General features: G+C 43.0%; 1 protein-coding gene across 1 annotated transcript in view; it reads left to right on the forward strand.

The window, feature by feature from the left end:
- C1QTNF3 (C1q and tumor necrosis factor related protein 3) overlaps positions 1-17304 on the forward strand; it is a 19429-nt gene extending 2125 nt beyond the window's left edge. The window contains exons 2-6 of the mRNA XM_014544846.1: positions 4936-5047; positions 7547-7701; positions 9047-9176; positions 13856-13955; positions 16517-17304. Coding sequence (XP_014400332.1) covers positions 4936-5047; positions 7547-7701; positions 9047-9176; positions 13856-13955; positions 16517-16676 — 657 coding nt within the window. The 3' untranslated portion in view covers positions 16677-17304. The remainder of the gene's footprint in view (positions 1-4935; positions 5048-7546; positions 7702-9046; positions 9177-13855; positions 13956-16516) is intronic.
- The last annotated feature ends 5761 nt before the right edge of the window (positions 17305-23065 follow it).

A 23065-nucleotide genomic window follows, 5' to 3' on the forward strand; every position in this document is an offset into this window, starting at 1 on the left:
GTGGGGCCGTGTCAAGGAAAAATTGCGTCTTTAAGGAGCCGCAGAAGAAACGATGACCTTTAAATACAACCTCTTTTTAAAGGCGTTTTAGAGGTTGTCTCTTGTCTGACAGTCTTTTGGCTGCAGGGTGAGCGATGCTAAGCTGTGTTTTCCATTGCGGGGAAGATATTTTCCCTTTGTCCAAGCCTTGACCTGGACTTTCTATTTCAGTCGATGGGATCTTTGCTGGATCCTTCCTGGCTCTGGCAGGGTGAGCCCCTAGCAGCAGTAGAAAGCAGATGGAGACTGTCATCCGTCATTATTTCTGGGTAACCGATACCCAGCAGGCCACTGGAGTCCAAATTAATTTCTACCCCACCCCACCTTCTATCCCCCTGGGCATTTAGCAGGCTGAAATCAGATCAGTCACTTTCTGCCTGTTTTTGAAATCAGGGGCTTTCAAACTCCCCTGCCTCTCCAATAGATTTCCAAACAAACCACTAACAGGAGATACTGAGGAGATCTAGTCATTGATATTCTAGACGTTTTCAAAGCAACTCTTCTGCTCATGGATATGGAAACCCACCTGAATTTAGGATTGTCCTGTGTTCTTTTATTTTAATTTTTCTGTCTCCTCATTCATTCTTTCACCAGTCATTTCCCGTGCCTCTACTGTGTGCCAAGCTTTAGGATGGGCATAAACACGTCTGAGGTCCCACTTCTGATCACTTCTGAAGCATTCTAGTGGCGATGAATGAATAGATAATTAAATACCATGTGACCAACTCAATGCACAAGAGACAGTTGGGGGAAAAGTGTCGGAGTGGTGGGCACTGAGCTGGATCTCAGAGATGAAACCAAAGGATGGCTGTCCACGGGCAAAGCGGGAGGAAGACCTGGGGTGGTTTCAGAGCCAGGCTGGAGGATGCTGTTGGCCGGTTGAGGAGCTTAGATCGTACTTTGCCAGCAAAAGTATGTTTTTTTGTTCATAGCAGGGCAGTAAGGAGATCAGGTTTGGGCTCTAAGAAATGACTGTGCCCAAAGGGTCCGTGGATGGGAGTGTGCAGAGATGAGGGTGAGCAGACCTGGACTCTTTCCCTGGCATTTTCTTCTCTGCAGCTCTTCCCCATGCACCTGTATCAGTCTCCCCTTCCCATTCTAGACATCGCTCCCTCTCCCTCTCTCTCTTCCTACTTCCCCTCTCCTTCTTTCTCGCTCCTCTTACTTGGGTTAAAGAGGAAGCTATGGACTCCCTTTCCTAGAAGTTACTTACTGTTGGTTGAGTTGACTTCTGAAGAGCTGCTCTGGGGCCTCCATCTTCAAAATGGGCAGAACTTGTCTTAGGGGCACCTTCCTCCCCTACTGCCCATTTGCATGTCCTTGGTGTTCAAATTGGACCTAATTTTGGGAAAAGGATTGATAAACTTAAGAGGGTGATAGACAGTAACTACCTAATTCGCCTTTACCTACGAGGAAACGTCTTAATTAACATGTTCTGTCCACCTTATTCTACAAGTCCATCAAAAGACTCATGATCATTGCTCCATTTGACTGAGCTTTGAAAGCCAGCCAGAGGGAGGGACATGTGAAATGTTGCAGGAGGGCTCTTCGAATGGTGCCCAAGAGGTAGTGACCGGAAGACCCACCCTGTTTTGGTGGCGGCTCTTTGCTCTCAAAACACCCCAAGCAGTGTAGGCATGCACCCCAGTTTAGTTAGCTCTGGTACTGAACAACCCCATCTCCTGGACTTAACTTCTCTTGCCTAGATACTAGACTTTAAAAACAAAATCTTTCTAAGTCATTATTTCAGGTTTTGAAAAACACTTTAGTATCTTTGTTTGCATCTTTCGAGCTGGAAAAAAAAGTCATGACCATCTTACTCAATCTTCTAATGTAGTAGAGAGGAAAAATGATGTCTGGGGGATAGTGACTCCCCTGAAGTCACACAGAACTGAGATGGGACTTCCAGGCTCCAGTCCAGTCGCCTTTCTGATATTCCCTTTCTGACATTCTCAGTATTTCAATTCTATTCATAAACAAACTGTTCCACATCAGGATTTTGCCTCCTTCCACTCCCTTCTTCTCTAAAATCCATTATTGGCACCGGATTTCTTGGAGCTCAAAGAGCCGTATTTTCCCATTAGCAAGATCATACCAGGAAATGAAGGAATACTTTCTCCTCAGAGTGCATCTCTGGGTTGGAAGGTGGGCGGTGCTCTGGTGTCTGACTTTCCAAGTGTCTGACAGCCCTGGTCTCAGACCAATTACTTTTGCTGATTATCTTTTTTGCCACCAGTTTTACAACAGGTTTTCATGGATTCTCATACCTGTCCATAGTTGGGTCTGGTTGACTGAAAAGTAGACTGAGAGTTAATTCCAAATGGTAGCGCCTGATCACTCAAGACTTGGGCTCTGAGCTGTTGTGGGGAATTCCTGGGCTACACACACTGTTCTGCATCGGCCAGGAGTAGCTTGGTGGAAACCTTTAGGAAAAGGAATGAGAGAGTAAGAGAAAAGTCCAAGCCCATTTTTAAAAAAATATTTTTTTATTGATTTCAGACAAGAAGGGAAAGGGAGAGAGAGATAGAAACATCAGTGATGAGAGGTAATCATCGATTGGCTGCCTCCTGCATGCCCCACACTGGGGATGGAGCCTGCAATCCAGCATGTGCCCTGACCGTGACCTCCTGGTTCATAGGTCAATGCTCAACCACCTTGCCACACCGGGCTGGCATCCAAGCCCATTTTTTATTAAAAAAAAAAGTGAAGTCTAAATGTACAGCATTGTGAAGACTTTATCCACTTTTCTGCTTGAATTTCTAATTATAAAATGTGAATTTTACATTTTCCCCCCTTCTGTCTCGCCCTCTTTATCTCCCTCTCTCTTCTTTTGAAATTCCTCTTTTTTTAATAAAGAATCCCTTAGCAACAATATGCTGTTTTCAAGAAACCACCAAATTACAATTGGTGTCTAGGAAAGTTTCCACAAGTATTTGTATGACATAATTAAAAGGCAAGTTTCCAGTTTAGATGAGACTCCAGTTTTATAAGCAACTCAAACTCTTTTGCCGATCAACTTCCCCTAGATCTCTAGCTCCTTGCAGTGAAAACACACATTTTAGAATTTTATCTTTAAATAAATAGGCATTTAACTCAGTGTCACATTTGAACACATTTAGTATTCATTAAGAACTCATTAAATATTTGTTCAAGCAATGTGATAATCATTTTAAAGTTTGAAGTGGAATACAAAACAGAACATCATGTTAAATACTTACTAAGAGGAAGTTAAAGTTGTTTCAAGACGGAGAAACGACTTCTCTGACTTATCTCTATTGATGTTAATATTTATCAACCAAAGTTTAATTTTTTGAAATAAAACTTTGAGCGGTTTCTCAAATGAAACTAAACTTAAAATGAGGTAATCCATAAAAATGTATTGGACTAACGGATACTTCATTTCTGTGATTCCCTAAGGTAATGTGAGTGTGCTCTGGCTGTTTGAAAAGCTAGAGTTACAATTGAGAATTTCTAAAAACTCTTAACCCAATATTACGAACATAGTCTTAATAACTGTAAAGTTGATAATTCTTTTCTAAAAAATGACTTTATCTGAGGCAAACTGAGGACACCATCAGGGAGCAAGATCCAAACGATCCTGGGAATAACAGGTTTGCAGCGTCTTTTATGCACTTGAAATTAAGGACAGGACATAAGGCAGATTGGAAAGAGCAAGGTGGGGGTTGGATTTCAGGATAGTTAATAAGATTACATGCTCTCTTGAGGGTTAATATACCCTTGGTATTTCGAAGGTGCTAGTATGTTAACCTAGATGCACAAGAACAATCAATTTAAAACCTTTCACTAAAGAAGTTGCAGGCCTGGGGTGTGACTACTCACCATGACCTGCCCAGTTAGAAATTTAGAATTTATGATCAGATCACCCTGTGAAGTTACTTTCTAAATCACCCCTCCCCCCTTTTTTTGTGCACAGTTTCCCCTTTTGGTCATAAATTAATCCGAAGTATGCTTTGATGGCAACCTTTTGGTCAGACAATGTGGTCTCACGGAGCGAGGAAGGCTAATTCCTAGGCAGTCTCGGTATCAGTGTTGTCTTGTTGACCACTGGGGAGGGGCCAATGCCATAACCACAGGATCTGAGTTGAGGCTGATTTTTTTTCCCCAAAAAAGGGAAGGGGAGGTAAATGGAAGGCAGTCAGGTCTGATGGTTTTCATTGAAGGAAAAAAAAAGCCACTCTGAATCTTCTACCCTGTGAACTATCATGATCTGAGCTTTGCCTCTGCCTCATTCTTGGGGTCTGAGTTGAGGCTGATTTTTTTCCCCAAAAAAGGGAAGGGGAGGTAAGCAGAAGGCAGTCAGGTCTGATGGTTTTCACTGGAGGAAAAAAAAAGCCACTCTGAATCTTCTACCCTGTGAACTATCATGATCTGAGCTTTGCCTCTGCCTCATTCTTCTGTATTTGTCATCTAGCATAATATTTGCACAAGCCATGAATAACAAGGAGTATTAGCAGTTATCTTACACATGTTCTGTAAAAAGTTGATAATTCTCGTTTGGGGGTCATGGACTCAATCTAGCTGCATCCGAGGCTCCTGGGGAAAAAGGGGGGTTTCTGGAGTTTCCTCGTTTGCTGTCATGAGTAACAGCGAAAAAGTACTTCTAGGGATACTGCCCAACACCCCACCCTCAGCCGCCCTCACACTCCTTTCCAAAGAGCGTGTTCCTCTATCGATTCTCTTGGTTCCTTTACCCTTTGATCTTTGGTTCATCTTAGCTACCCCTGACTCCTTTGCCATTGACATCCCCTCCCCACCCCATCTTTTCTGATGTTGTTGTGTGTTGTTTGGGGTTAAACTTGCTGCCTAGGGAAGGCCAGAGGAAATTCAAAAGTCCTATTACCTTGCTCTGAAGCTTCTCTTTGTCTCTTTTTAAAGTCTCCATCGCCGGGAGGAGGGCCCCCAGACTGCAGCAAGTGTTGCCATGGAGATTACAGCTTCCGGGGCTACCAAGGGCCGCCTGGACCTCCTGGCCCCCCTGGCATTCCAGGTGAGGATGGGAGAGATGCACCATGCTGGCCTAATTGCTGACTGTGCCAGAATGGGAGCCAGGGGGTGAACCCAAATAATCTGAGATGCTTGGGTGTGATCCAAAGTGTGTGCATGGAGAATCCAAAAGAGAGTGGGTAGACTGGGCTTATAGAGACCGTTTAGCTGGAGCAGCATAACCTCTATCCTATTTATGATTCTGTTTGAAGCATGGCGTGGGGAACTACCTGATCTTAATGGGGACATGTTCTGGCTTCAGGTCGCTGCCACAGTGCGGTTCATGTGATGCACTGTATCTAACTTTCGGGGACTTGTGAAGGGAGAGTATGAAGGAGAGGAGATTTCCTGGTCTAGGCTACAGGTGTCTCCATGAGGCCATTCACTGAGCTACCCATCCTTCTGTCAGATTCTTAATTCAGTTCAATTTCTCTTCCCCTGGCCTTCAGCCACCCTCAGTTGCCTTTTATGGCTCTCTTGGTCTCATGGGAACATTTTTGCACTATGTGAGGGCACAGGGAATGCTGTAGAGCTCCACCGTGCCTCTCTAGACCCACCATTCATCCACCCCGACTCTACTGAGTGGTGTCCCAGGCATGTGGGGTTTGGATAACTTGCTGGTGTCCTCGGCCAGACAGGGAAAGCCCAGGTCCTCTCCATCCTAGAACTTCCAGCCCTCTCTAGGGGTTTAGTTGTCTTCCTTCTCTCCAGGTTAATTCCTGGGGTTGGACCTTTTCTCAGGGTTTGGAAAACGTCTTCTTGCTCTTCCCTGATTTACCCCATTGATGCTATCTCTATGAAATTAGGTTTAATTTTTTAAAGAAGATTGAGTGGCTTCTTGAATGTAACCAAATTTAAAATGAGAAAATATCTGTCTGGCCGGCGTGGCTCAGTTGTTGAGCATCGACCTATGAACCAGGAGGTCACGTTTGGATTCCCAGTCAGGGCACATGCCCAGGTTGCAGGCTCAATCCCCAGTGAGGAGGCATGCAGGAAGCAGCCAACCCATGTTTCTCTCTATCAATGTTTCTATCGCTCTCTCCCTCTCCCTTCATCTCTCTCTAAAATCAACAAAAACTTTTTTTGTTTTTAATGATGGCGACAGTAGAGTATTTTTAAACACATTTTAAGCTAAAAATCTACATTTTTCTGTAATGGTAGAATTTACTTGTGAAAATTCAGGTTGCCAATTACTTCTCAAAAGCTGTATTTTTCTGAAAAGCAAGACCTCCCCCCAAAAAATAACTTTTTCTCTATTCGAATAAATTCTAAAGGATGGTTCCCAATGTCCTTAAGGATCTAGAAACATTTCCTTATCTCTACATAATACTCACCAATTTCAGATCTAAGCAGAATCTAGTCAAGTAAGACAAGCATCCACATGCCAAGAAAACATAAAAAGGAAGCAGGCCTGTGGGGACGAAGTATACTCCATAGAGTCTAAGTAGTAACCACCTATTTTTATGCCTCACTGGAAAGAAACAAGGGTTTGACTTGAGGCTCAAAGCTAGGCACAAACCTGTTCTTCTTCTGTAAAGGGTACAAGAGCCAACGGTGGCAGAGGCTCCTCCTGTAGGATAGGCAGAAATTCTTTATCCAGAAGGTCTGAAGGTATCTGTTTGACCAAACACATGACCATGAGATTAATGCTATCCCTCCAAGTCAAGAAGATAAAACAAGAAAGAACTCTACTGTTTTTATCTGTTGGTAATTATTATAAACTAGAGGCCCAAACTTTTAAAAACACACAGAAAGAAAACAGAAAAGTATGTAGAATGACACAAAAATCACTCATGTTCTGTCCATGTAGAAAAAATCACTATAAATATTTTTATGTAATTTGTTCTAGCCTTTTCTCCCTTCAGGTATAACACACACACACACGCATATGTGATATATATTCATACACACACATAGTATCATTTAGAAAAAATCACTATAAATGTTTTTATGTAATTTGTTCTAGTCTTTTCCCCCTTCAGGTATAACACACACACACATATGTGATATATATTCATACACACACATAGTATCATGCTATCTCTATTGATGGATAACCTTTCTATCTAAAAATATAATGGATATTATTAATGTTATTACTTTTGTTCATGTTCAGCATTCTTTTTTATGACTATAAAACATCATTTCCCAGTTGTATCTTTTTATTTTTTATTTTTTTAAGTTTATCCCTTCCAGTATTGGGGGACATTTAGGTGGTTTCTAATCTTTGCTACCATAAATGATGCTTTGGTAATCAGTCTTCTACACATTTTTTTTTTTCATCTAAGTCCTGTTTTATAAGAAAAACAGGCTTTGGAGCCTTAAGAGTGTCCTGTTTAAAGGAGACCCCATTTGATGGTGCCTCTATGGCTGTGTCTGGGATTGTTTCAAGTGGTCCCCCTTTACAACTGAGTTTGTACATTTGGGGGCTGTGTGTGTATGAGAATAGATGGTGAGTATGAGTGATGGGGCTTTCTCCTGTGACGATGTCTGATTGTTTAAGGAAACCATGGAAACAATGGCAACAACGGAGCCACTGGCCATGAAGGGGCCAAAGGTGAGAAAGGAGACAAAGGAGACCTGGGGCCACGAGGGGAGCGAGGGCAGCACGGCCCCAAAGGAGAAAAGGGCTACCCGGGGGTTCCACCGGAACTGCAGGTACGTGCCCGGTGCACCTCCGGGTGACTTCTGCATTGTCCTGGGCTTCCTGGTCCTGGGCAGAAGGCTCAGGCACCAGCGTGGAGGAAATCCAAGTCTCAGTTCGCTCATCTCTAGCATAGGAGATTTGTGCTGTTCAGAGCGCTTTGCAGCCATTCTTAGGGAGCAGGAAATGTTTGAAGGGTGAAACCCAACTCCCTCAATAGACCAAATTCAAGGCAACCCTGAATGTCAGCTCATCTCCCACTTTCCAAATTTGAAGCTATCCTATATAATAAAAGGCTAATATGCAAATTGACCAAACGGCAGAATGACTGGTCACTATGATGCGCACTGACCACCAGGGGGCAGACGCTCAACGCAGGAGCTGCCCCCTGGTGGTCAGTGCACTCCCACAGGGGGAGCGCCACTCAGCCAGAAGCCGGGCTCATGGCTGGTGAGCGCAGCGGCGGTGGCAGGAACCTCTCCCGCCTCCGTGGCAGCACTAAGGAATGTCCAACTGACGGCGGGGAGCAGGCCTAAGCCATCAGTTGGACATCCCGCAAGGGCTCCTGGACTGCGAGAGGGTGCAGGCCAGGGTGAGGGACCCCACCCCCAAGTGCACAAATTTTGTGCACTGGGCCTCTAGTGCTAAATAAAAAGGGTTTTGACAACTCGAATATATAAACTGTCTGAAAGATCAATGGGGGAAAACTTTGCCTTTTATTTGGGCATAGATAGTGGTTGTTTGACCGTGGATAAATTCCATCATTTTTCTGGGCCTTGTAAACTAAGAGGTCCTGTGTGTTACTCTAACTGCTTTTGTGGTTTTGTAACATTTTAATGAATGTTGCTGAATAATTTTAGCAACCTGGGAGCCACGTGCCAGTATACATTTACCAATAAAAGGAGTCAGATGCCACTTGGCAAGATTAAAGTTAACTAATAAGATGGATGTTCTCAAAGCCAACTCTGACCCCAAAGCTGTGAGTGTTTATACCCTGGCTAAGGGCTTCTCAAATCTTTAATATACTGAGGTGCGATTAATAGGTATAAGTAGAAGATTTCATCCAAATTTTCTCAATATGATTTGATAATAGAATTTTAACATTTCAAACAGCATTTTGAAGTCTCACGTTCCTTGAAATGCATGATCAGACTGTTGATATTTACCATCATTTTAGTGGCTACCTAGCATAAAAATGTTAGAAATGACCATGATTTATTGAATTCATTTGCCACAGATTAATGTTCGAGTGATTTCCCATCTTGCTGTTACAGATACTGCTGAACTAAACTGACCTGTATAAAAACCTACTTCTTTGAAATAAACTGTCTGTTAAGTAACCTCCAACCCTCTCCTTAGATCGCCTTCATGGCTTCCCTGGCCACTCACTTCAGCAACCAGAACAGTGGCATCATCTTCAGCAGCGTTGAGACCAACATTGGAAACTTCTTTGATGTCATGACTGGAAGATTTGGGGCCCCAGTATCAGGTGAGATGTAAAATTAAATCAATGACTGAATTAATCCCTCCACCAATCAAAAAAGAAGGAAGGGAGAGAGGGAGGAAGGGAGGCAGGGAGGCTGGAAGGGAGGGTTACATTTTAGATTAGTGCCTCTCAATCCGAGGTTATTGGTTTAGATTGATCATGTAATTGATTATATTCAATGTTCACTATTAGTTATTTCGCCAGAGTTTCCCAGGCATCTCTTTACCAGCTAAACTTTAGCCTCTAATTATTTTCTTAAGGCTTATGGCGTCAATATTCCCGGGACTTCACATGTTCTGTACTCTGTGGTAACTTGAGCTGCATGTAAAAACCTTGGCTTACAGCTCTTTTCCCCCTGTCTCCTGGCCTTTGGCCCAAAGAACTCTGAAATAAATCTGAATTTTTTTTCTCTCTTATAAGTAACTTCATCATTTTGTTTGACTTACCAAAGAATTCTTGCTTTAACTTCAAAGTCCAATGATTTTTCTAGAATAAGTGTTGGTCATTCTGAGTTAACTTCTCCTCTCTTTATTGTGCCCTTTTGATATGTGGGTTTAAACCTTCTTTTTTGTCCAGAAAAGTTTCTTTGAATTACTTTTTAAAATATAAATGCTGGTTTTTCTTCTCACTGTTGTAGTAAGGCGGGGTGGCAGTGGGAGCAGTCAGACTTGTGTTAAGAAACCTTGTAATAAGAGGTAGATGGTCTAGAGAATATTTTAAAACTATAATGAAACCAATAAAAAGTCGGTTAGAGTTTATTATCATCACGGGCCAGCCATTTTAAACAATGTCAGTGATAAAATACTCCCTTGTAGGAGTATTTTACAAGCATTCCCCTCCCTGACCCCTCGCAGTGCACCTTAGCACACCACTGGTTGACTTCTTTAAGGACTCCAATTATGCCTTGCTTGCTTTGTTTTTAACTTTTCTTTGTCTTCTGTGTCTGTTATTTTCTGTAATCTTTCAGTGCTTTTCATTTCCATTTCATGTTGTTTGCTTCTTCTCTTTCTATCCTGAATGTTCTTAATTGTATCTTCGTTTTACTTCCAATTTCTTCTGTCTTGTTTCTATGATTTTTTAAAAAATGTCTTAATGTTAATCATGATGTTGAGATTTTTAGTTCCCCCTTTTGTCTGGCCATTTCTACCATGAATTCCTGCATTGCTTCATAATCTTTTCATATTTACTTCATTGCTATATTTTACACTCATGATGGCATACTTGGTTACATTTTTCATCGACTGCATAACAACATCTCCTCTTGGTGAGTATTCTTCACCGTCATGATGTCGCGATTTTTAGTTCCCTCTTTTGTCTGGCCATTTATTTCTACCATGAATTCCTGCATAGCTTCATGATCCTTTCATATTTACTTCATTGCTATATTTTATACTCATAATGGAATACTTGGTTACATTTTTCATCGACTGCATAACAACATCTCCTCTTGGTGAGTATTCTTCACCTGTTGGTAATTGTTGCTGCGCTTTTCTAGTTTTTAAAGTGAACTGATGGTTGAATGAGTTGGGTTTTCCTAGACCCACTCGCTACATGCAAGTCATTTCTGGGTGAGGATGGGCCCGGCAGCCTTCCGGGCTTGGTCACTCAGTGGCTCCCTGCCCTGCTGTCAGGGGACCCACTGCTTTTCTTGTTTCAGTCCCTCTGTGCCTCCCCTGTGTGGTCACACTTCCTCTGCCTCCCCAGTCTGCTCTGGGTCCAGCGAGACTTCTGAACCCAGCCTGGCACTTGCCACTTCTCTTGTGTGTGGACATCTTACGTTTGTTGGCAGGTTCTAGGATCCGCCACTGCAGGGCTGCTTTCCATGCCTTCTGTACCTTATTTAGCAACCTTCCCCCCAAACAGAACATTTGCTTCATCTCAGCTCTGCTCACCGGAGGAGCTTCTTGTCCTTCAGAGCGGCCTTTCTCCACCAGGGAGTGTGTTTTCCTTGGCACTGATTGAGATCTGTGCTATATGGCCTCCTCAAACCGCCTTCTGTACCTTATTCAGCAACCTTCCCCCCAAACAGAACTTTTGCTTCATCTCAGCTCTGCTCAAGGAGGAGCTTCTTGTGAGCCTCTGTCCTGCAGAGCGGCCTTTCTCCACCAGGGAGTGTGTTTTCCTTGGCACTGATTGAGATCTGTGCTATATGGCCTCCTCAAACCCCCTTGCCCCACCCCCTTGACACCTCCATGGGACTTTTAAAGTTTATTGTTTTTTTGTATTTATTTATTTGTTTTTGTCTCTTGGCTTTCCGGGAAATGGATACTTCTGGGTGTTTCTTTTCAATCCCTTTTGTTTCTCTATGTGGTATCCAGAAGGAAAAGACAAAAATTCTGATGGATGCATTGACCATGTTAGACTTGTTGCAAATGCTTTTAATGTGCGCCCCGATTTATTTTTCTACCCAGCTAAAGTCAGACGTGAATGTCCTAGGAAGTGATAGAAGCAATCTTTCATCACGCTTCCATCGGCTTTAAAACGTCTTTTGTGATGTTTCTGCTCTGAAGGTTCAGTTTATAATTATCCTAGAACTGTTTTGTTAAGCACTATCTGTGCCACAGTTTATATAAATACCCAGATAAGCCCAGTCAATAGTTGCATTGTTTTCAATGGCTTTGTAATGGAAGCTCAAGGGTTTAGTAGTTATTTAGAACTCTAGTTATCAGATACGATTCTGATAATAGCAGCTGTCATTTGACTCCCACATTACTGTTTAAGCCTCATTCAATAGATTGCAAAGTGACTGTTTTATGATTTTCGTCTTTGAGAGTGATGAGACAAAGAAGGTTGATTTCTGCAGTTACAGAAACATCTGAAAACCAGAGTACAAGTGCGTTCTCGGAGGAAACACCATGTATGGATATAATATATATATTCATTTTTGTATTTTCAACTCTGGGGATTTTATTATTCACCATCCGGTTCCTCAGTCTGCTCTCTCTGAAATGCTTCTGCCATTTATTTATTACAGTAGTCATCATTTTTTTTCACGAAAACAAAGATCTTTTCCTGTCCTTTGATTCCAGCTTTATCTTCTTAAGGCACTGAAAATTGGTGTGTGTGTGTGTGTGTGTGTGTGTGTGTAATAAGATTTGTAAAATGTAAAAAACTGAACACATATACACTACTTTCTTTAAGTTCTCTGCTTTTCACCTGTGGACCACCTGGGAGTATGAATGGACATGGCTGATGTGTATGCTACTTCCTTTAATCCCAGCGCATTGAGTATGCGAGCCTGCACTAAGTGAAGCATAATCAGACGTCTTTATTTGGTTCCACTTGACTCAGAAGCAGGTGCACCAGCATGGACCCTTACAGCTTCTAGCTTACTTGATTGCACCTTTGGAAAAGAGCCTAAAACGATGCAGGGCTGGTTTTAGATGTCTCTGGGGCTTTCTCTTCCAGAGCCTGCTGTGGGCTGAATGCTGCATCCCTTCAAAATCCCTCCATTGAACATCCAATGCCCAAAGGGATCACTTTCAGAGGTAGGGCCTTTGGGGTATGATTAGATCCTGAGGGTGGAGCCCTCATGAACGGGATTAGTGCCTTCCTGAAAGAGGCCCCTCTGCCGAAAGATGATACAAGCAGAAGTCCACGACTTGGAAGAGGGCTCTCATCTGACCAGGCGGGCACTGTGGTTGCAGACTTCCGACCTCTGGAACTATGGGGAATAGATGTCTATGGTTTATAAGCTACTCAGTCTGTGGTATTTTATCACAGCAGTTTGAATAAACTAACATGTGGCCATGAGTTTAAAAATGTAGCATGGACATCAGAGAGAGCCCGGTGCTTGACCTTCAGTCATCTTTCCAGAATGCACTCTCAAACCTAGGGCGCTCTGGGGTTGAGGTTTTCCTTTTCTCCCCTCTCCCTATGATTGGATTCTTCTTAATCACCCAGTAAAGGTACTGTCTGTCTACACTGGCATTTTGGATGTATCAGGTTAAATTAAGGTGCGTTCCATGAGGAGCCCTGAAATCTTACAAAGACATTCGTATCTTTTAAAATATGTTTGCCTTTTCCAGATGAGAAGGATTCATATTGATAGGAGCACGTTTATGCTGCTGAGTCCACGTTGCCTCTTTCTGTTTATTGTGCGTAATTTCACCTACTTACAATGTCTATTGTGAGAAGTCGTTGGGACTATTTCTTTAGTGCTGATCCACATTGATCTGTGTTACAGTATTTCTTATTTTTGGCTAAATCTGTGGCGAGTGTGCTCATTTGCTGTGCTGTTTATTACACGGGTTTGTTTTCCTGGGCCACGGAGGCCACGTGTCTGTTGTTCAGGGCTCTGTGCCTTGGCCATGTGAGTGCTGAGGTGGGTGTTGAAGATGGTTAACCTGTACCTGGGAACTTTGTACCTTGTACTCTGTAACCTTGCCTTAAACACTTGGTCAGGGGTAAGAGGAGGCAGCGACATACAGCCAAAATGAGGTCGACTCTTTCCTTGAACACACACTGTACACACTGGGAAAGTCTGAAAAAAAATTAAAGCAGTTTGAAGGTGAGAGCAGATAAAGAAGCCCGCATGCAAATAAGGGCCCAGAGGAACCTACAGACCACATAGAATATCCACAAAAGAAGTGGGAAGTCATGGGGCATATCTCCCTGCTGTCTCGTGGTCATCCATGTACCATACATTAACATAAATGTGATTGAACACCTGCCTTTTTCAGGTGTGTATTTCTTCACCTTCAGCATGATGAAGCACGAAGACGTGGAGGAGGTGTATGTGTACCTCATGCACAACGGCAACACGGTCTTCAGCATGTACAGGTGGGTGGCCTCGATCGGAGGTAATGTCCACGCCACCACTGTTTGCTCAAAGGACGGCCAAGGCCAGGGACTAGATAGGAATCAATAGACGCCGATGTGGACCCTGCCATTACTGAGCGCTCCCACACACCAGTGTGCGGCCAGATTATAACTACTAATTGGAATAAACAAACCTGATGAACTTGGGCATAAACAGGTTAAGAGGCCATGAATTAATTACTAGCAACGCTCCCCATAACCAGTCATTGGTATTCTTTTTTTAACTCATCATCTCTTTCCTTCCCTCTCATTCTTTCCTTATGCTTTCCTACTCTCCCACCCCTTTTGCTTAGAGTTTAGCCCCATGGATGGCCTTGTCTACCGTCCCTGTGGGCTGATGGATTGAAAGCTTGGAGTAGGTTCTTCTCTCCTGGCCATGCTGTTGCTCTGATATCTATCTTAGCAACCTGGCACTAGGGCTCCTTGAGGAGGAAATTATTTTTAAAAGAAATATTTCAACTTGCTGTGGTGTAAGCATAGGATGTGGGAAAGAGGCGAAGAGCTAACATCTTCCGCACAATTAAATTGTTGGTTAGTTATCTATGGAAAACTTTGGGGCTGTTATCATTTCTCTGTTATTTTTTAAAATACTTTTATTGATTTCAGAGAGGAAGGGAGAGGGAGAGAGAGATAGAAACAACGATGAGAGAGAATCATTGATCGGCTGCCTCCTGCACGCTCCACACTGGGGATCGAGCCCACAACCTGGGCATGTGCCCTGACTGGGAATCGAACTGTGACCTCCTGGTTCATAGGTTGATGCTCAACCACTGAGCCACGCCAGCTGTGCTTCCCTGTTATTTTTTGATGACTTGTGAGGATTGCACATTTTCTTCTGGAGCCTGGCCACCAGTGGGAGGAGATATCTGAAATGCCAAAAGAGAAAAAGATGAGTCACTTAGATGAAGGTGCTGTAACAAAGAGATACAGCATATAGTGGCTCGAACACCTTACGACTCTATTCTTCTTGACCAGGTCCAGAAAGGGAGAAGGACGGGGTGTGTGGAGGTTGGGAGGTGGGTGTGGGCTCTGCCTGGTTTTTGAAAACATAGTCTGGTGAAAGCAGTTCTGCCTTCCCTAAAACTGACTTCCAAATTCTCGCGGGTCATTGTCTTTGTCACAGTCAGAAGGAGGAAGGCGCAGCAAGCTTGTGGGAATGTTTAGGCATCAGGCATTCTATTCAGAGACCTGTGCCACATGGTTCCCCACCTAACTTTACCCAACCAGAGACAGCAAGGATGTCAGCAGCTCCTATGGAGGAGGGGCCGTGAAGTCTGGTGAACAGCCAGGCTTCTCTGCCTCTCTGGCTATGAATGATCTGTTGAACCCTTCTTCCCACGTTTAGAATACATGTCTCCCCCTCTCTGCCCCCATGGGAAGTACCCTAAACTGCAGTTAATATATCCAGCTAAGAGCCCACAATCTCAGAGGATGAAGAGTCCTTTTGTTCAAGTTAGTCTCTGGGCTGTTTGTCCCTTTGGCCCCTGATGCTGTCCTCTGGGAGGGTCTTCCTTGTTTGTGTGTCTCCAGGGCCATATCTAAAAGGTGAGTAGGTTCTCCGTGGGGGTCTTTCACAGCCCGTTTTCTGCTCATGCCAATTTGAAGGCTAAGAGGACTTAGTTGAACATCCCAAAATCTTTTTAGGCCAGTTTTTTGTTTCTTTGTTTGTGTGTGTGTGTGTGTGTGTGTGTGTGTGGTAATCCCATTTTCTCAGAAATGTAGGTTTCTGATCTATTTGCTACCAGTCAGTTATCTATGTTAATAAACCACATCCAATGTTATTTTCTTGACAGTTTTTCAGCCTGTTATTTCCTTGATTTCTTGTTCTCATACTCTTATCTCTCAACTTAATGGTGGCTACCAGAAGACCTTCAAAAACAATCCATTTAGGTAGAACAGCTAATTTTTTAAAAATTTTCTATTAAGGTATAATTGGCATACAAATTATATTCATTGCAGATGTACAACATAATGATTCAACTTAGGATATTTCAACTTAAGATGAGTTTATTTGGACATAATCTCATCGTGAATCAAGGAGCATCTGTATTTTAGTTTGGCAGCCCTCCCTCTAATACCAAATTCTAAATTAGCCAGGGTGGACTAAACTACTGCAACATTGGCCCAATGTAAAGGCTTGGCCACCACGGAAACCCCTTTTTTCCTCATGGGACAATCCAGAGTGGTTGCTCCGGGTGTGGCAGACGATAGAGAGCTTTCCTCTACACAGTCTTCAAGCACTCAGGCCTCAACACACAACTTCCAAGGCCATTCTGGTCATTGTCCTTAGCATCCCACACAATCATAATGAGGAAGGATCAAGCTGGGGTGTTCCTGAGAGTTGCACCGGCCAATTCTAGCGGCGGCACCTGCCATTTCTGTTCACACGTCCTTGAAAGAACTTAATCCCAGGACTATCCCTAAATGCACGAGAGCTGAGAGAGAAGGGGAGGGCAGATTTTGGTAAAGAGCAGGCTGCCCACTGCAAAGCCTAAGTAGATGGTGCCTTTTTTTCTTTCCAGCTACGAGACAAAGGGGAAATCAGACACGTCCAGCAACCACGCAGTGCTGAAGCTGGCCAAAGGAGATGAGGTTTGGCTGAGGATGGGCAACGGCGCTCTTCACGGGGACCACCAACGCTTCTCCACCTTCGCAGGCTTTCTGCTCTTTGAAACTAAGTGAATAGAGGACTAGACCAGCTCCACTTTGGGGAAAACTTGTAGCTGAGCTGGTATTGTTATGATGTGAGGAACATTAGAGTTAAGGGTTCTACATGTTGTATTTTTTTTAAAAAAATTATTGGTTACATTGTTAATCATGCTACAGATACGGCAATAATGTGGGATGACTCAGGGGTTCAGAAGAATCAAACACAAAACAGTTTTCCCAAGTGACCTTGTCTAAAACACTCACCACCTTTATCACTCCTCCCCAGGCACCTAAAAGAGAGTTCCCCTCTTGGTACAGGTTGGAAACACTCGTTCCCATCAGAGAGCTCATTTGCAAAGAGTTTTGGCAGCTCTGTTTTTAATTTAATAGCAGCTCTCAGGAACCCCTGAAGCTTTGAGTTCATCATTATAACTTTTCAGCAAATAGGATGCAGTGATTAAGATGGGGCTGAGGCAAGAGCAGGGGCACTTGCCAGGATGGAGGTACCAGAAACATGTGTAAAACCTAGACTGGGAAGTAGCACTTTGATCCAGTGGGTCAACACTCACGAATAAAGTACAGATCTTTTTTAGTCATTCCTGATAGCTTTTCGATAGCAAAACTATTCTCAATGCCCACACATTATTGACTCATCCTTTTTTAAAAAAAATAAAAACAAGGATGTTACTGTAATTCAAGCCTAACTTCTAATAGTCTGTATTTTTCAAAATAGAATTTTTTCATGATCCAGAGTTGAATAAAGTACAGATCTTCTTTAGTCATTCCTGATAGCTTTTCGATAGCAAAAGTATTCACAACGCCCACACATTATTGACTCATCCTTTTTAAAAAAACAAAACAAAACAAGGATGTTACTGTAATTAAACCCTAACTTCTAATAGTTTGTATTTTTCAAAATAGAATTTTTTCATGATCCAGAGTTGGGTTGACAAGATCTGGTTTATCAGGTTGCCTCTTTTCCACTGTGTTGCTTAGATTACAATAAATCTTTGTTGGCGCTGACCTGCAGGTGAGTGTAGGTCCACACTGTACCCATATAATCACCTTTTCTCTAGAAATTACCCTCATGAACTTTACACACACTGACAAGTCATGTTGAAGGAGCTGTAGACTTAGTTATATATAGTAAAATGGATTCAAGATAGGAGACATACAATAAAGTCTCTTAGCCTTTTTAAAATAAAAACGCGATGACTTTTTTGATTGCCACGTTTAGCCAATATTCACAGAGCAGCTGTGCCACTTGACTTCTGCCTACCCCTTCCCTAAAAATCTATTCTCCGAGGATTAAATGAGTCACCAAACCAACATTCATGAGGATGCACCATAGACACATCTGAAGATAATACCCAAAGATAGAACCTAAAATTGGTCTATTTTAAGCAAAGACATTATCACTGGAATATGTGTTTACCCTGATGTCGAATCAGATTTAAAGTGCACTAGAGAGATGCTATCTGACAGATATCATACAATGAATTCCCTTAAGTAACAAGCCCTTAATTTATTTTCTGTTACAAATTGGGTTTCCACAGAGGCTTAAACTATGGGTTTGCTTTCTATTGATTACCCCTCTACAGCTGGAGGTGGAGAAAATTAATTAGGGCCGCTCAATTAACTAACAGTGTGTTTCATGCTCAGTTCAGCCTTTGACCCTTTTCTTCCCATTTGCAAATATTTTAAAACTCTTCCTGAATCCTCATGTAATGCTACTTAAAATGGAATGGCTAGTAGCTAAAATGTGCTTGACTGGAAATGTCTTTGTGATTTTGTATACATCCCCAATACCTCACCCTCTTCCATGGAATGAGGTTGAAGTTTACTATGAGCCAATGTCATAAATACCCTGTAACAGTGCATTGGCAACAGATATTCCGATGTTGCCAGCTAAGGGAACTCCATATCTAAAGAACATACAGTATAAGTCAAGTGCCTATAGGAAGATAACGGCCTGGCTTTCAGTCAAATCGAGGCAAGAAAAATGTAATACACATTATGTGAATCATAAACACACCTTTGTTAAATGTACTGTTTTATAATGTTCTTAATAAAGTTGAATAGTCATACACTTGTAAGTCACCATGATTTGTTAACACAAAGTTAAAATATTTTCATGCAGATGATGTGAAGGGCCGTACAATCACTTCTGTGGGCACGGACCTGGGTCACTTGTCTACTCCACACTCCACTTTTCAGTTAGTCCGTTGTTACAACTTCAACCTTTTCAAGACACTGCTGTTGAGAGGACTCTTTAATGAAAGCTGAGTAACTTGAAGGGGAAGGGCTCTTTGTCACAACCCAAAGTCTGTCTATGTTGATCCCAACATTCCAGTCTTCACCTCAGTAGAGACAGACACCTCAGGTTTGGATGTGGCCCGGCAGAAAGCACTTGGGACTTTCAAATAAGTCCCGGGAGTGAAGAAGAGTGATTAGTAAGGAAGGTAGGAGAAAGTGAGGATAATTATCAATGTTTCCCAATTTTACCAACTTCCAGAATTTGAAAGACTGATTTTTACAAATCTTCCTAAAACTGAGGCTGTGTAGAGGAGATAGTAGGCAGGTGCCATGGGGAAGGTAAAGGTATCACCTAAACTAACAACTTTTAAATATATATTTTTATTGATTTCAGAGGAAGGGGGAGGGAGAGATAGAAACATCAATGATGAGGGAGAATCATTGATTGGCTGCCTCCTGTACACCCCATACTGGGGATTAAGGGAATGGAACCATGACCTCCTGGTTCATAGGTCGATGCTCAACCACTGAGCACACTGGCTAGGCTAAGCAACCAAATTTTAAATTCTAAAACCTAGGTGAAGGTAAAGTCCATAAATGAAGCATGTGGGTTTCTGCTTGCTGCAGAAATGCAGTCGGTTCAGTGTAGCTGCTCCACAAAGTGGTCAGGCTGGTGATTTCCAGTGTCGAAAGGGCTGCATTTGAACTTTAAACAAGTAGATTATATTGAAGGAATATTATTGAGCAAATTGCAAACAAAAGCTGAAGTAAAAAAATATTCAAGCAAAGAATACAATAATTTTATATAATAAAAGTCTAATATGCTAAGTGTCTAGTTGTCTGATCATCCATTCAACCAATCAAAGCATAAAATGCTAATGATATGCTAAGGCCGCTCAACCAGTTGCTATGACGTACACTGACCACCAGGGGGCAGACGCTCTGACCGGTAGGTTAGCTTGCTGCTGGGGTCCGGCCAATCAGGACTGAGGGAGACAGGCCGGACACACCCTGGAGCCCTCCCTCGGTCCCTCCCTGGCTGGCCAACCTCCTGTGACCCTCCCAGCCCCGACTGTGCACTGTTGGGGTCCCTTGGCCTGGCCTGTGCCCTCTTGCAATCTGGGACCCCTCGGGGATGTCAGGAAGCCAGTTTCAGCCCAATCCTGCAGGCCAAGGCCAAGGGACCCCACTGCTGCACGAATTCATGCACCAGGCCTCTAGTCAAATATAAACTGCAAAGGGCATGGCTGGAATTGATAAACATCTACTTTGTGCAAAGATACTGGGCTATTCCAGGAGCTACTCAGCATTTTTTCACCTCCTGTGAGTTTTTAACCTGAGAAGAGAAACATTCTGAGATGCCCTAACTGAAATGACAGCGGGCTGGATGGTGGGAGGAAGAGGTAAGGGAGGTTCACCAGTGAACAGTCGGGGCTGAAACCAACAGAAGACCACCAGCCTTCCTGAATGCATTGAAACCTTGAATGGACTTCAAGCAGCTATCTGGAAAGAACAGCTGCCCCCAGATACCACAGCATCCTGCTTACACTCGAACTTTCTGGCCTGTTTCCCACAACCGACACAGAAGCATCAAATACTTCCTCCTTACAAACGACTCCCCTATCCCAGAACTTTCTAGAACTTTCTTTGATTTACCTCTTCCCTGCCACCCCCTTACCTAGAGACAATGTAAATCCTTTCAAAGCAACTTACATCTTTCTTCCTCAAACGCGTTGTATAACGGAGCCCTGGCGACCCCAGGACAATGGGCACGTCTGCCTCCTCCATCCAGCCCGGCAGCTGGTCTAGACTGTGTGACTCAGAACCTGGCCCTTTCCTGGCTGGTAAGTAGCTCAATAAATCCGCTCTTTCAGGAAAACTTTCTGTCTCAAAGTTTTTTGTTAAACAAACCTAATGGAGGAAGATCGGCAAAGGAGAGTAAGTGCATGGATGACATCATGAAAAGCGTGTTTTAGGAGCCACAGAAGGCAACGGGCTAGGGATTGACAGGAGAGAGAAACAACACCCCGCTCACAGCATGACACAGCTGTGGAAAAGGTAGTGTTTTATGGCCAGAGACAAGTTCATTATGTTTGGAGTGTTACTTTTAAAGTATCTTTTTGTTCTTTCCTGACTATAAAGCCTACTGCAGAAATTTTATAAAATACATAAAAGCATTTAGTATAAAAATCATCGCACCAAACATAATATTAGTATTTTAAAGTATTTATGTCAGTCTTTTCCTGCACATCTTTATGCTTTTTATTTTTAGGAACACAGTAATAAAACAAAGCATTTGACATTATACTTTTTATATATTTTTGTATCTTGCTATGATTTGCCCTAACATATTAAGAGCACTCTCAAATGCTATTAAGAAACATTGGATAGAGAGGGACAAGGAAGTGTTAAATTAATTAAACAAGGAGGCCATGAGACCGAGGTGGCTCTAATCCTGTGGCATCCTAGGAAGCAAACCAAAATCTAAGCCTGAAATGCCTTTAAGATTATGAAATCCAAACCTGAGAACAGCCAATCACAAACAGCCAATTATGCTTTAAGCCACAGCCCATCAATAATTTCCTTGTTTTGCTTCCACCTTTTTTTCTATGAAAGTCTCTCCCCATTTCATGTTGGTAGAGCACGCCTAACCACTTTCAGTTTGACACTCAGATTGGAATAGACGTTTGCTCTTCTAAATTCTTAAAGCTTTTCATATGCCTCAGTATATCTTTTAAAGAGGCTATTCAGAGATGAAGGCAAAGAGAAGGTGTCTGGGTCAAGGAGGAGGCAACAAAGAGAAAGACACAAGGACCCCCAAATCATTCTAAAGCTGATGAAGACAATTTCCAGCTGGCCTAAAAGATCTTGATGACCATTGTGCCAAATCTGGCCTCCACTTCAATCACCTGCCTCAGCATATCTGCGCTCATACTTCGGAAAGGACTAGGGCAGGTTGATTGTGCTGGCATCCACTTCTGGTTCTATTAAAATTCCAGAACAGTCCAATGACCAAGCCAGCTACACACAAGCCGTACAGCAGTGATTCTCAACCTTGGCTGCACATTAGAATCACCTGGGAATCTTTTTAAAATCCTGATTTCCGGGCCTCATCCTCCGGAAATTCTGTGTCTTTGTGATGGGGTGGGGCCACAACATTAGTAACAAAGAAACAGAATTTCCGGAGGATGAGGCCCAGAAATCAGGATTTTAAAAAGATTCCCAGGTGATTCTAATGTGCAGCCAAGGCTGAGAACCACTGCTCTATGCTGTCTCAACAGAGATGAGAGAAGACCATCTGTAAACACAGTAGGGCTATTTGCAATGACTTATTTTATTGTACTTTAAAAAGAAAAAAAGGTTGTGCATTAAAATGAAAAACTCGGATCGGACATTATCCATAAAAATGGCAGGTGACAAATCCAAAATATTTTTAGACCTCTCTCATTTGGCCCCGATGAGCACCCCCTTCTGATGTTCTTCTGATATTACACTTTATACATATTCCGTAGTGTAGTTTGATCTTTTTTTTTTGAAAGGCATGTAATCCACACTTTATAACTCAAAATCGAGCGCATCTAGAAGGGATCTCAAGCCCTTTGTGGATTCAGTCATTCGTGGCTAAGAATCACAGACAGTGAAGGAGACAATCTGCAGGCCACAGGTGGAAATAGCATCCCTTTTGTTGTTGTTGGTCCTCACCCAAGGATATTTTCCCATTGATTTTTAGGGGGGGAGAGACAGAGAGGAACATGGTGTGAGAGAGACACATGGATTGCTTGCCTCCTGCACACGCTGACCAGGACGGGGGATTGAGCCTGCAAACTAGGTCTGCGCCCTTGATCAGAATTGAACCTAGTCCACGGGCCGAGCTACAGCCACTGACCAAAACCTGCTAGGGCTTTTTTTTTTTTTAATTTATAGCATCGTTCTTAGATAGTTATTCACTTTTTATTGCTCCAGGAACGGGCAGATATAGGGGCTCGAGTCACACAACGACTGGGTCAGGAAAATGAGCGTAAAAGCGTCCTAAGAGGACAGTGACAGGCCAGAGACCTCAAGGTCAAGCCTGGGGGTCATTTCGGACGTGGCTGCGGGACGAAATGGACAGAGGCTCAGTGGACGCCACGCCCATCCCTCCGGGAGGCGGGGCCGGGAGGGGCCCA

The sequence above is a fragment of the Myotis brandtii genome, unplaced genomic scaffold (genome assembly GCF_000412655.1).
Source record: "Myotis brandtii unplaced genomic scaffold, ASM41265v1 scaffold384, whole genome shotgun sequence".
Classification (NCBI taxonomy): domain Eukaryota; kingdom Metazoa; phylum Chordata; class Mammalia; order Chiroptera; family Vespertilionidae; genus Myotis; species Myotis brandtii.